Here is a 13,914-nt window from a genome sequence, read left to right on the forward strand (position 1 = left end):
TTATAGAAACCTGTTCCAGTATTAGTTAAAATATGAAAAAGAAAAAATACATATGAATTTAAGAGGCAATATTCTAAAAGACCACATGATGGCGATGTTACTTCAATAAAGTATTTCTTTACTCCTCACTTCTAACTGTATCTTTCCTGTTTAACAGTATCAACAGATTTAATAGCTATCAATAAATGCTGATATTAGTTCTGAAAGCTGAAAGTCATCATTGCATTAGTGTCTCTTCCAGCTCTGTGTCATCTCCGTAATCGTTAGGCATACAATTAAGATTTTCATCAGGAGCCAGTGCTGTAGTATAGCAGGTAAAGTTACTGCCTGCACTACCATGCAGGTGCCAGCTTGAGTAGTGGCTGCTCCACTTCTGATCCAGCTTCCTAACAGCCTGGGAAAGCAGTGGAAGATGGCCCAAGTCCTTGGGCCCCTGAGCCCATATGGAAGAACCAGAGGAAGCTCCTGGCTCCTGACTTTGGATTGGCCCAGCTCTGGCCATTGCGGTCATTTTGGGGATGACCCAGTGGATAGGAGATCTGTCTGTCTGTGGCTCTCTCTCTGTAAATCTGCCTTTCAAATAAATAAATAAATCTTAAAAAACAGATTTTCAGGGCTGGCACTGTGACATAGCGGGTAAAGCCACCGCCTGCAGTGCCAGCATCCCATATGGGCGCTGGTTTGAGTCCTGGCTGCTCCACTTCTAATCTAGCTCTCTGCTATGCCCTGGGAAAGCAGTAGAAGAAGACCCAAGTTCTTGGGCCCTGCACCTGTGTGGGAGACCTGGAAAAAGTTCCTGGCTCCTGGCTTCAGATTGGCACAACTCCAACTGTTGTGGCCAATTGGGGAGTGAAGTAGTGGATGGAAGACAGACACTCACTCTGTCTCTCTCTCTCTCCATCTCTCTCTGTAGCTCTTTCAAATATATAAGTAAATCTTTAAAAAAAAAAAAAAAGATTTTCATCAAAGTTGTCAATAAAACTGTAAAATAAGAGTGGACAAAACAAAGTCTTGTTGAATGCTTCTAAAGCATTAAGTGTCCAAAGCATATTAGAATTGATGATGCCAGAGGGAGCTGGCTAGGCACCTGGACCCTGCCCCTCCACAGCTGAGGGAATCCCAACAGAACTGTGTTTGAATTCTTCAGCCCATACAGCAGATCAGGGCCAGAGAGGAGGTACAGCTGGGTTATTAAGATACAAGTTACTGTATTTTAACCAATGGTTGTGGAAGAGAAGTACCTAGAGAAAAGAGTCACTTTAATTTTTTGGAACAAAACTAACTTGAAAACATTTATCTTCACTCAGTAAAAATGGGAAAAAAGTTGAATGTTCCTAGTCACAAGTGACCAGTTCCAATTAGAAGTGAACTGTGGGAATTCTAAATTTTGAAACTATTTGGAGAAAGGGAAAAACTGACTTGCTGTTAATTGGCAAATGTTCCACTGGGGCTCTATCTGAACGTTGTGTTAAACTGTATGCACAGATATATGGACTAGAATCTATTGAGTTTATAAGGTTCAGAAAAGATGGTTGTTATTTCTATAAAAGCTCACTAGAACATCAAAGAAGATTATGCTTCTTCTTCATTTCAATTACCTCTTAGGTAAATCACTCTAATAAAAGTACTGGAGCACCCTGCTAGACAGATACTCAAGAGATTTAAATTCTTCTGTAAATCAAACAGACTTCAAGAGACACTTGCTAAATAAAACATAACAGCAATCTTAAGAATATGCTTAGCTCAGAGTGGACATGCCAGTGATATTTCTGGAATCAAAACATGTACCTACTGACCTAACAGTTAATCAGAACTTCATACTTTATCTAATATTAAAACTTACAAAATTCACCATGCATAGCAGGCCTAACAAGTTTATTCAATTCTCAACAAAAACTATCTATCAATTTAAGGCATGGTTGAAATAATACAGCTTTACTACATATCTAAAATAGGCTCATATCAAATTCTAGGGAAAAGAAGTAATATATATACAAAGAATATATTTCCCTTTCATACTATTGAAATCCTCATTCCAAGAGGATTTCAAACTGAAGAGTACACCTTGCATGGATAAACAAAATGAGAAGAAATCTTGAGAAGAAACTGTAAGTTAAATTACTTTGTAACAATTAAATAGCTGGGTAAAGTAGATTTAGATGGAGGAGGGATGTTGTCAAAAGTATTTCATAGAAATGGGTGGGTTCTAGGGCTTTCTATCCTAAAGAGACCATGGTTAGCACTCAGAGGATGATCACAAACCACTCAGTTCTCCTGTCTCATCATCAGATATTTTTCAAGTCACAGCACCAATATTTCCAACGCTTGGATAAACAGAAGCAGGCATTTGGCCTAATGGTTAAGACATCAGTCAAGATGCCCATGTCCAAGGTCGGAGTGCCTGAGTTCAATTCCCAGTTGTGGCTCATGATCCCATCTTCCCATCAGCATGCCCCCTGGCAGGCAGCAAGTGATGTTCAAGTACTTGAGTCCCTGCTACCTGGATTAGGTTTCTAGCTTGATCTGCCTCAGTCTTGGCTGTTTCAGGCATTTGGGGAGTGAACCACCAGATGGGAGCTTTGTCCATCTGGCTAGGTCTCTCTGCCTCTTGAATACAATTTTTTTTTTTTTTAAATTTTAAAAAAAGAACAAATTAGTCGTCTTTGCCCATAACTTAACAAAAGAAAATGAACTTACATCTTGTAGCTGTACTTCCATTTCATGAATATTACTCATTGAAGAATTAAAACAGCTTGCAGCCATAGTCTGTAAATAACGCAATATAAGTTAACACCATACATTTAGCAACATTATACTCAGTTCCATATTAATACAGTATATTTCACAGGAGTATCCCCAAATCCAGATCTAACACATGAAGGTAAACCATCAAGTCAGGTGATACTTAACACAGGACTATTGTCAGAATTAATATCTCCCGAAGCTTCCTAAGCAACTGGAAACCCTGAGATTTCAGATCTAATTTGACTTCCAAACCCCAGGATCGCCAGTATTGCCCTTAGTACATATAAAAAGTCCAGTGGTTTTCACCAAAAAGAGACAAAATAAACCGATGAGCTATTTAAATGAAATCTAGAAAATATTCAGCTGTGAGTAGAAGAAGTGAAACACGCCAATCCGAGGCCTGGCCCCCAGATGCTCAAGGCAGTTCTCCACATGCTGTGTCTCACAGCTGGAAATGGACGAGCTTGTGCAGGACTCCACTCCAGTAATGGGAGAGCCACTAGTAGGAAGGCACCTGCCTCCAAAAATTCATACCAAGATTTGCATATCATAATCAAAAGTGAAGAAACTTGAACTTCAAGAGGAAATTTAATTCAACCTATTTGTATCTGACTGATATTTCATGAATTTCAACCCTTTAGAAATTCTACAGGGGCGACGCTGGAGTAGCAGGTAAGGCCACCACCTACAGTACCATCTTCCCATATGGGCGCAGGTTCAAATCCTGGCTGCTTCCCTTTTTATCCAGCTCTCTGCTATGGCCTGGGAAAGCAGTGGAAGGTGGCCCAAGTCCTTGGGCCCTTGCACCTGCGTGGGAGACCTGGAGGAAGCTCCTGGCTCATGGCTTCGGCTCGGCACAGCTCTGGCCGTTGCGGCCAACTGGGGAGTAAACCAGCAGATGGAAGACCTCTCTCTCTCTCTCTCTCTCATACTCTCACTCTCACTCTCTGCCTCTCCTCTGTGTAACTCTGCCTTTCAAATAAATAAATAAATCTTTTAAAAATAAAAAAAAGAAATTCTCCAGAAATATCTAATTTCTTTAGCTCATCAAATGCCTATCATGAAAGTATATATAAATATGTAAGTCTGATGACTGCAAATGTCCTAGAGGAGACATAAAGTACAAAGACAGATTCTTAATACCATGGAGATACCATTTTTGAAAGCTAAAGATTTTCCCCTTTAGGTGGTACTAATACACAAATACCCAAAATTTCCAAAAGAATCAAACTTCTTGATCAGTAAGTAACCATTTACTGAGCATGTACTACATACCAGGAACTATGCTATTCAATACACAAATATTATCATATTTAATCATTGGTATTCTTATCCCAATTTTACTGACTGGCACTGAGGTTTAGGAAAGCAGTCTGCTGAACTCTAGCATTTTCTCTAAGGCTCATTTGGTCAAGGAATTTATTCAGAGAAACATGGCTAGCAAGTGGCAAAACCAAGGTCTGAAGCCAAATCATCTAACCAGTGCCTCTCAAACAGAATGGCAAGTGACGGATGGGGTATAGAAATGCATATATAGTTAGAAAAAGCACAATTGATATCATAATTGATATTAATTCCAAATATAAAAAATAATGAAAAACAAAACCTACTATTTTCATGATACAAACCACAGAAATATGAGATCAACAAAATCTTTTTAGTTATTGAATAGTTCCCTGGGTAAAACAAAGGAATAGTGAGTATAGAGAATCATATTAACTAATTTTGCTTATGGAGTGAGGACTGGGATATAAAAAAACTTGAGTGACCTGGAAACTTACTGTGCTGCCTCATTATTTGGCAAGCATGTTTTAACAAACTCATTCTTCAAAAGAATTACAACTTGGGGCTGGCACTGTGGCACAGCAGGTAAAGCTGCTGCCTGCAGTGCCAGCATCCCATGTTTGAGGGCACCAGTTCGAGACCCGGCTGCTCTACTTCCGATCCAGCTCTCTGTTATGGCCCGGGAAAGCAGAAGAAGATGGTCCAAGTCCTTGGACCCCTGCACCCACATGGGAGACCTGGAGGAAGCTACTGCCTCCTGGCTTCGGATCAGTGCAGCTTCCAGCCATTGTGGTCATCTGGGGAGTGAACCAGCAGATGGAAGACCTCCGTCTCTCCTTCTCTCTCTCTCTCTCTGTGTAACTCTGACTTTCAAATAAATATTAAATCTTAAAATAAAAATTACACTTTGCATCAGAAAAACAAATCTGCATTTGAATTAGCACCTGGGATAAACGAAGTGTACTGGCTTTGCTTTCAAGTTCAGCAAGTCTTGCTGTTGTAGCAGACAACTGCTTCTTCAAAACATCTGTCTCTTCAGATAAGGATTTCAACAACTGCTCTCTCCTTTCACCTTCCTTTGTTTTCTCTTCCAGCTGTTCAAGCAATGCAGTGGTACTGTATCTGGACTTCAGCTGGTCTCTGAGTCGCTGTATTTCTTTGTCCTTCTCTGTGAGGTGATAAGCATTCTTCTCTCTCTCAGCTTCAAGGCCTCGAATTTTCTACATATAAACTAAGAAGAATCTTAGAACAAGGCCAGGTCAAACATCTGGCTAAACAACACACTTCAACAAGTATTAATGAAGTCTTTATTATTTATCAAGTCGGCACTAAGCTGGAATCCAGGGCCAAAAAAGAAGATTAAGCTAAGGTTTTACACTCACACAGCTCATACAGAGAGGTCAGCCAATAATATATTAATGTAATATGGCAAGTGCTACAGTTAAAATAGTTATCAAATGAATGGGTACAGATAAAAAGAAGAAACCACCCCTATCAAGGGTGGTGAGAAAAAGTTATAGAGTTATAGAGTTATAGAGTTTAGCTCTTAGGTGAGTATTTGATAATCATCCCTCCTTCATATCAGATCTTACAAACCTGAAAACTAATACTCATCAATGTATTTGAACCAGCAGGACATAAAAGCTACAGAATATTACAGCAGGATACAGATGCATTCATTAACCAGCTTATTGCTGATAAATCATTTGGTATTAAATCTCACAAGTATCTTTAAAGATCTGCTAAATATTCTCAAACACCTGAAAGATAAATAATAATGCTTATTGCAGTGCTGCTGGCAAAAGGGAAAGAGCCAACAGAAAGATGACAGAAACAATTACTAGAATGACTAGGCTAACTGGGTCAAAATTTAAAACTTAGGAAGAAAAAAAGCAGTTGTTACAATATAAAAAGGGGAAATTTATGTTTCAGTGGATGGTTATATATGAGAGGATTTTAGTTGTCCACAAGATTAAGTCCAGTCAGTAGTGCTACAAACAGCCATACAATTTTAGATTTTAAGAGAGCACACTGTCTAGAGAAGTGATTTAACTGTGCCATTTCAATCTGTGTTTGCCAGAACGCAGTGCAGGAACTGTGTTCAACTGTGAGTGTGTCACTCAGGAGGGATATAAACAAACCACAAAGTGTTCAGAATGATAAGAAGCCAGAAAAACTGAAAAAAATGAGGTCGTTCTAAAGAAAAGAGGAAACAAGATCTCAAATATCTGATAAACTGTTATGCTAAATAAAAAATGGACTTGTTCTGTGTTATTCTAAGGGGCACAATTAAAACATGGATAGGGACCAGTGCTGTGGCATAGCAGATAAAGCCACCGCCTGCAGTGCCGGTATCCCATATGGGCGCTGGTTCAAGTCCCAGCTGCTCCACTTCCGATCCAGCTCTCTGCTATGGCCTGGGAAAGCAGTAGAGGATGGCCCAGGTGCTTGGGTCCCTGCACCTGTGTGGGAGACATGGAAGAAGCTCCCAGCTCCTGGTTTTGGATCAGCTAAGCTCCAGCCATTGCAGCCGATTGGGGAGTGAACCAGTGGATGGAAGACCTCTACCTCTCTCTGTCTCTGCCTCTCTGTAATTCTGCCTTCAAATAAATAAATAAATCTTAAAAAAAAAAAAAAGCAAATGGATAGAAGTTACAGAAGTTTAATGTCAGTTGATTATAAAAGAATCCAGTGCTTGTCAAAAAGCAGAATGGACTAAACTTGGAAGAGATCTCTCAGAAAAGCTGTAAGATTCCTTTACCAGATTGCAAAATAACCTTTATGTATATGAACTGGTGCTTATTCATTTCTCAATGACTAAGTATGTACCTCAAATTCTGTTTTTAAAAAAATAATAAATCATTCAGTTTAATGACAAACCTATAAACAGAATCTAAAGAAATCAAATTACATATTCTTCCACAGTATTATGTAAGGTGAAGAACTATTAATCAAGATTTTCTTTTTTAAGATTTTCTTTTTATTTATTTATTTTGAAAGGTAGAATTACAGAGAGAGGGAGAGACAGAAAGAAAGGTCATCCATCTGCTGGTTTACTCCAAAACTGGGCCAATCCAAAGCCAGGAGCCAATAGCTTCTTCCAGGTTTCCCAGGTGGGTGCCGGAGACCCAAGCACTTGGGGCATCATCTACTGCTCTCCCAGGCCATAAGCAGAGAGCTGAATAGAAGAGGAGCATCTGAGACTAGAACTGGGGCCCATATGAAATGCTGGTGCCGCAGGCAGAGTCTTAGCCCGCTATACCACAGCACCGGCCCCTAATCAAGATGTCTTCATTCTGAAACAAATTTAGTGCTTGATAACCTCAAAACACATATTTAATTACATTTAAAAAGTGAGACATGGGCCAGAAGTGTGGCACAGCAGGTGAAGCTGCCACCAGTGATGCTGGCATCCCATATGGTCGCCGGTTCATGTTACAGCTGCTCCACTTCTGATCCAGCTCCCTGCTGAAAGGCACTGGAAGATGGCCCAAGTGTTTGGGCCCCTGCCACATATGTGGGAGATCCAGATAAAGCTCCTGGCTCTTGGCTTTGGCCTGGCCCAGCTCAGGCTATGGCAGACATCTGGGGAATGAACCTGTAGATGGAAGATCTGTCTCTCTCTCTCTCTGTAATTCTGACTTTTCAAATAAATAAAAAAAAAATCTTTAAAAAAAATATTATATAAACTCACCTTTTAAAAAAAAGTGAGAAAAATTAGTAATAACTAAAATATGTGTAAGAGTTGGCAAAGTCAAAACAGAAATTGAGGATTAATCCAATGTCAAGTTTCAAAAACTAATGAACTGAGAGGGACAGGGATAATGGTGAGAACAGGAAGGTAGCATTAGGAATTCATAGTACATGGTTTTCTAACACAGCACACTACAATTCAAAGGGTTATAAGACCACTTACCTCCAAAAGTCTGTGTCTATCTTTATCATTCAGTTTTCCTTTTCCACTTGTGATCTCATCCACTGATGTTTTCAAGGCTGCAATCTCTCCTTTAAACCTCTCTAGTGCAGTTTCTGATTTGGAGGTACTAGGCTTTGAGCCCCACTTACTTTTAATTAAATCTTTGGGACTTCTGGAAGACATCTTCTGAAATAGTCTATAAAAATAGAAAGTCAGTTGTGTAAGTCTGAGTTTAATTTCAGGTTTGAAAAAGGCCCAATAATCTATCTGCTCTAATAGAAATGATATATCCAAACCAGTGAGGTATAGGAGAAAGATTTCTGGAGTATTGTAACAACTTTATTTTTAAATCTTTGAGACAGATACATGGGGCGTATTCACTTACCTTCTAAAAATATGTCATCTTGTACACTTTGGATTTGTACAGTGTTATGTACATGTCTTACATTTCAGTAGAAAAGTTATGTTTTAAAAAGCAATGGAGGGGCCGGCACTGTGGCATAGCAAGTAAAGCTGCTGCCTACAGTGCCGGCATCCCATATGAGAGCTGGTTCAAGTCCCGGCTGCTCCATTTATGATCCAGCTCTCTGCTATGGCCTGAAAAAGCAGTGGTAGATGGCCCAAGACCTTGGGCCCCTGTACCTGCGTGGGAGACCCAGAAGAAGCTCCTGACTCTTGGCTTTGGATTAGCACAGCTCTGGCCGTTGCAGCCATCTGGAGAGTGAAGCAGCAGATGGAAGACCTCTCTCTCTCTGCCTCTGCCTCTCTGTAACTCTGCTCTCAAATAAATAAATCTTTAAAAAATAAATAAATAAAGCCATGCAGGTTGGGCTGGCGCAGTGGCCTAGTGGGTAAAGCTGCCGCCTGCAATGCCAACATTCCATATGAGCACCAGTTCAAGACCCAGATGCTCCACTTCCTATCCAGCTCTCTGCTATGGACTGGGAAAACAGTAAAAGATGGCCCAAGTCTTTGGGCCTTTGCATCCATGTGGGGGACCAGAAAGAAGCTCCTGGCTTCAGATCAGCCCAGCTCTGGCCGTTGTGGCCAATTGAGGAGAGAACCGATGGATGGAAGGTCTCCCTCCCTCTCCCTCCCTCCCTTCCTCCCTCTCTCTCTCTGCCTCTGCTTCTCTTAACTCTGCTTTTCAAATAAATAAACAAATAAATCTTAAAAAAAAAAAAAAAGCAAGGGAGGGTTGCCTACTGTTAAAGATTGAAAGAAGTAGATTACAATCAAGGGCATTTCTTACCTAAGAATAAAAGGCTGGTGACAAAAATATAATATATAATAGGTAATGAAAATACATTACTCAATACAATTATATTTCCTGTTTTAGAGGATATGCCTAGTGTAGCAGATAAAGCTGCTGAACCAGCAGATGGAAGACCTCTCTTTCTCTGTAACTCTTTCAAATAAATCAATCAATCTTAAAAAAAAAAAAAAAGATATATCTAGTTCAGATCTTTTTAGTCATTTGTGAGAGCACAGTAAGAAGTGAAAATAATCAAGTTGAGACATTTGTAGAAGAGGAGACTTAATATTCAGAGGACTCAGGATAAGAGGAGCTAAGGAGCCAAATTAATAAGCAGAAGCTTAGAACCTGTTAACAGTACTGATGACAAGAAGTGTATAATACAAAATCCAGCAGGCAGATAGGTATATTGTGCATATAAATAGTAAAGTAGCTCTTCATTAGGAAGGTTAAGGGACAACAGAATGGCAGTGCAATTAAGGAATCTAGGAAAGTGAGACCATTCACACATTCAAAAATCACAGCAAAGCCTGCTGGAAACAGGAGGGCCACAGGGAAATGACTTCCAAGGTCATGCTGTGTGTGGAGTCAGAAAGCCTAAAAATACTAGGACTGTGTAGAGTGAGTCAACCAAGCCAGCTGTCACAGGATCACTGAGGATTCCTGCCCGCTGGAGGACGAAGGACTACGGGGGCTGTGAACTCTCTGGAGCCGAGTGCAAGGGCGTGGTGTCTCAGGAACCCACTGCACAGGACGCTCTCTCCTGTGTGCTTCTGCAGATCCCACATGGCTGACCCCATATACAGGTTGCTGAGTCCCCACAGAGTAGTGGGAAAGCAGACGAGCAGACAGCAGCGAGAACCCTGGCCCCGCTGCTTCCCGACCCAGGGCAGAAAAACTGCTGCGGGGAATGGCTCTTGTTTGTAGCCTGGGTGAGGCTGCACCCCCACCACTCGGTCCTACCACCCTCCTTGCCCTGTATTTTCTACTCCAGTCATCTGCAGGCGTTGCCTGAGCAAACCTGACCTGACGGTGGCTTCTTCTCCCCGCCAGCTGCAGTAAGGCGACCCAGCCGCTACACAGTCTGGGGCCCAATGAGCCCCACCTTAACCTTCTGATTCTTTCAACCGTTTCAGGAGCTGTACTTTGAAGTTTTGGGGGGGAAGAGGCATGCGCAGAAGCCGCCAGTTCAGTGAAGACACGCTGGGACCAAACAAGCATTTCAAAGGGCATCTACTGCAGGCCACGTCTTCCCGGAGGGGAGACAAATTCCCCTGTGAGATGGAAAAGAAAACCTCCGGGAGGCGCTTGCTTGCTCCCCTCTGAAATGAAGGCTGTCGCAGAACACACAGAAAAGCACTTGCTAACTGGTAAAAAAAAAAAAAAAAAAAAAAAAATTAAAGATCTTTCGTACTAACGAGAGGCCTGGGCCGAGTCCCTGGGCTCTCTGCACTCCGTAAGATGAAAATACGCACCGCGGGGTCGAAAGGAGGAGCTGAAGAGACGGCGGCCGTGAGCTCAGCGCCCCGCCGGTGCCAGCCACAGGCGCCCGGCTCAGCGCAGACAGAGATGCAGTCCCGCGCCGCGGTCCGCCCGCCGACGCCGCCTCCCTCGCGGTCCGGCTGGGCCCCGGGGCTGTGGGCCCGGGCGGTCCTCGCCAGCCTCCGCGGTCGCAGCCCGGGGGCAGCCAGCACCTGAGGCGAAACGCGGCGCCCGGCGAGCCCACACCCTCCTGCGCGGACAGCGCTTCCGGGAGTTTGAATCCCGCGGCTGCGGGGCGGGGCACGTCACTGCCGGCGGGGGCGTGGCGCACGAAGCCGGGACGCGGCTCCCGATTGGCTGAGGCTCCGGGAGCGCCGGGGAAGGGCGGGGTCCGGAACCCAGGTGTGGGCGGGGCTACGGGGAGGGCGGGGTCGATCCCTGAGCGGGGTTTTCTCCTGGTGCCGGCGGCTTCTGAGGAAAAAATTGATTTTGTGTTGATCGGCTTCGAGGCTGAAGCAGATTACTGTTCTAGTGGCCCGGGACTGATTGTGGGTCGTGAGCACACCTCACGCCTCTGAGTGCCAGTTTCTGCTGCACGAAGGGGCGCCCTGCAGCCCTGGGAGAGCTGGGTCCCGCGACGCAACGCAGCCTCGCTGTCGCCCACTTTTGCTGCGTCTTTATTCTGCCAAAAGCTGGGGTGGAGCCACAGCGGGCGGAAAATGAGAGAGCCGGCGGGCGCGCCCGGGCTGAGCGCCGAGGGTGCGAGCCCCGGAGGAGGCCGGCGTTCGCGCCAAGTCGCGGCCCTCCTGCCGGCCGGGCGTGGGTCAGTCTTTATCGCGAAGGGAAGAGGCACAGGAGGTGCTGGAAGGGCCGACCTTTCTCCCTCGGACCAAACATCAAGTCAGCAGAAATTTAAAATAGCGGATACACGGCAGCAAAGCCGTGTCGGGCAGCCAGGTTGCGTGGTTAAACTCTAGGTTCGGAGCAGCTGAGCCTGGCTCCTGATTGCGTCTTACTAAAGACAGGACCTTGGATAAATTATATAACCGCTCTGAGCCTCGGTTTCCTGGTCGCTAAACGGATGCAAATTATATCTACTTCACTGCACGGTTATGAAGATTACAGGAAAGAATCTGTGTAAAGTGCTAGTATTTAGTAAGTGCCTGATTGATGATAATCGTTATTAAAAAGCAACACAGTCATATATTACTTTGGAATGTAAACGAATACTAGTAATATAAAAGCCACCAACGAAATACCAGGGGATGACTCTGGCACCTGCTTCCTGGAGCTCGCCTTTCTGGCGGGCAAATGAACAGTCTTGGTTTCCTGTTTATCTGTCGTGTGCAGATGTGATGGGAGTGGGAGAAAGTGCAAAAGTTAAATCAGAGTTGAGATGAGGGACAGAATTAGTTCCCATAGAAAATAGAGAGAGAGAGAGGCAGCTAGATATCAGCTCACCTTTGAGCCAGTGGAGAACAGAGGATGGGAGAGACAAGGAGGGAAGAGCTTGGCACCTGGCAGCCTAGCAGCTGGAGGCCCGGCGCCCAGGCCTGCCGGGCCAGATACTCCGGTTCCACACTGCTGTCCAGGACTTTGTTTGCTAGTGGGAGCTTCCCCTTGTAAGTAGGGGTGCCTGAGGGAGAAGAGCAGACAGAGGCTCATGGGCCTGGGGGCTTGTGTAATTTTGTAATTATCACTGTTAGACCTCAAAATGAATGTTTGCTCTTTACAAATTAGGTGCTGCCAATCCTGATGGAAGAGGGAGGCGCTGGAAGGCTCCATAAGGCGTCATAAGGTAACAGAATTTTGATGGTGACAGTTCACTTAGGGACAAGACAAAGGGTTCAAAACTTCCTTATTCATGTGAAGAGAGAAGTGAGACAGCCAGGCAGACTAGGTGTTATCTCAGCAGGTGAGCTCACTTTCTTCTCAGTAGGAACATGTTCTCTGGAAAGCAAAAAACGGTAGCAAAAGGCTGCTGAACCAGCTTCAAGGCATGAAGTGGAAATGAGGAATGTATTATGGAGGAGCTGCCTATCACCGTTAAAGGGGCTTATCTTCCAAAGGGCTGCTAATGAATGCACAGGCTCTCTCCTGCAGAGTCCCGTGGAACTTTCCGCAGGGAAGGAAAGGTTACCCCTACTCTAGCCAGCGTGATGCACTGGCCACTCAACGCTGAGTGCTTGAGATGTGGCTTCTGTGAATAAGGAACCAAATTTAACTTTTACTCAGTTTTCATTAAAAAACTGACATTTGATTCAGTTACTAGAAAACTTTCAAGTAGTTTCAAACAACCTGGGTACAAAAACATGGGTTTTTTTCAATTGTAAATTTTATAAGATCTAAATATAAAGAGTATTTCCAATAAAAATTTGTGTCTAAATTGAGATGTGATTTATACAGCATATTTCAAATATGTAATATAAGCATATATAATATTATACTAGTACTTGATTATATAATTATCACATATTAAAATGATAATATTTTGGAGACACTGGTAAAATAAAATATACTACCATTGATGTCCCTATTCTGTTTCACTTTTTTAGATCTGACTACTAGAAAACTCAAAATGATAAATGTAGCTCTTGTTACATTTCTACTGGCTGGGCACCGGAATGCGCACATAAAGGGTCTTTCACATGCTGGCCTCTTTCCCATCCAATTTCTCCCTAGCAGGAGATCTTCCTGAAATAATGCAGACCGGAGTACCTCACACATTCCCCCAACACAAACAGGAACTTGTTACTCACTTGCCATTGTTCTTGGGGGAAAGAACAAAAGCCCCAATCTGTCCTCCAGGCTGCTGACTTCCTCAACCTGGCCCCACACAGGCCACAGAGCCACCTTCCATCCCTTGGCCAGGAAGCTCCTTCCCACCTCAGGGCCTTTTCATAGACCCTGCCTGGAAGACTCCCACTGTCTTCTCTTTGCCCACTTCTTCTTCAGATCTCATGGCACTCACTCTGCCTCTCTGAAAAGGGGATCGATCACCTCCCTTTACTTTGGACTCTTCTTTCAAAGCATCGGCAACAGTTGTAATTGCACATTTATTTGTGAGTGATTTGTGATGGGTATCCTTTTCCCTCCTTGGAGGCACGGGATATCTGCGATTTTCTGATCACCCTATCCTCAGTACTAAGAACTGCTGTACTTGAATGGTTTAGGTCATGTGATGAATGAATGAATGCATTGATCAGTCTCCTCTGACCCAAATTCTATGGAG

The 13,914-nt window shown here is 43.5% G+C and overlaps 1 protein-coding gene and 1 long non-coding RNA gene across 3 annotated transcripts in view; one reads left to right on the forward strand and one right to left on the reverse strand.

Moving 5' to 3' along the window:
• The window catches only part of CEP55 (centrosomal protein 55), a 28,489-nt gene extending 17,700 nt beyond the window's left edge, over positions 1-10,789 (reverse strand). For both annotated transcript variants that reach the window (XM_062214162.1, XM_062214161.1), the window contains exons 1-4: positions 10,676-10,789; positions 7,946-8,141; positions 4,974-5,249; positions 2,698-2,766 (exon numbers count right to left, since the gene is read on the reverse strand). In XM_062214162.1, coding sequence (XP_062070146.1) covers positions 2,698-2,766; positions 4,974-5,249; positions 7,946-8,128 — 528 coding nt within the window. In that variant the 5' untranslated portion in view covers positions 8,129-8,141; positions 10,676-10,789. The remainder of the gene's footprint in view (positions 1-2,697; positions 2,767-4,973; positions 5,250-7,945; positions 8,142-10,675) is intronic.
• Positions 10,790-11,510: 721 nt separating this feature from the next.
• LOC133776039 (uncharacterized) lies at positions 11,511-13,591 on the forward strand. The gene is made up of 3 exons (XR_009868333.1): positions 11,511-11,837; positions 12,423-12,480; positions 13,238-13,591. It is a non-coding gene; the product is annotated as an uncharacterized LOC133776039 (long non-coding RNA).
• The last annotated feature ends 323 nt before the right edge of the window (positions 13,592-13,914 follow it).

Source organism: Lepus europaeus, chromosome 17 (assembly GCF_033115175.1).
Source record: "Lepus europaeus isolate LE1 chromosome 17, mLepTim1.pri, whole genome shotgun sequence".
Lineage (NCBI taxonomy): Eukaryota > Metazoa > Chordata > Mammalia > Lagomorpha > Leporidae > Lepus > Lepus europaeus.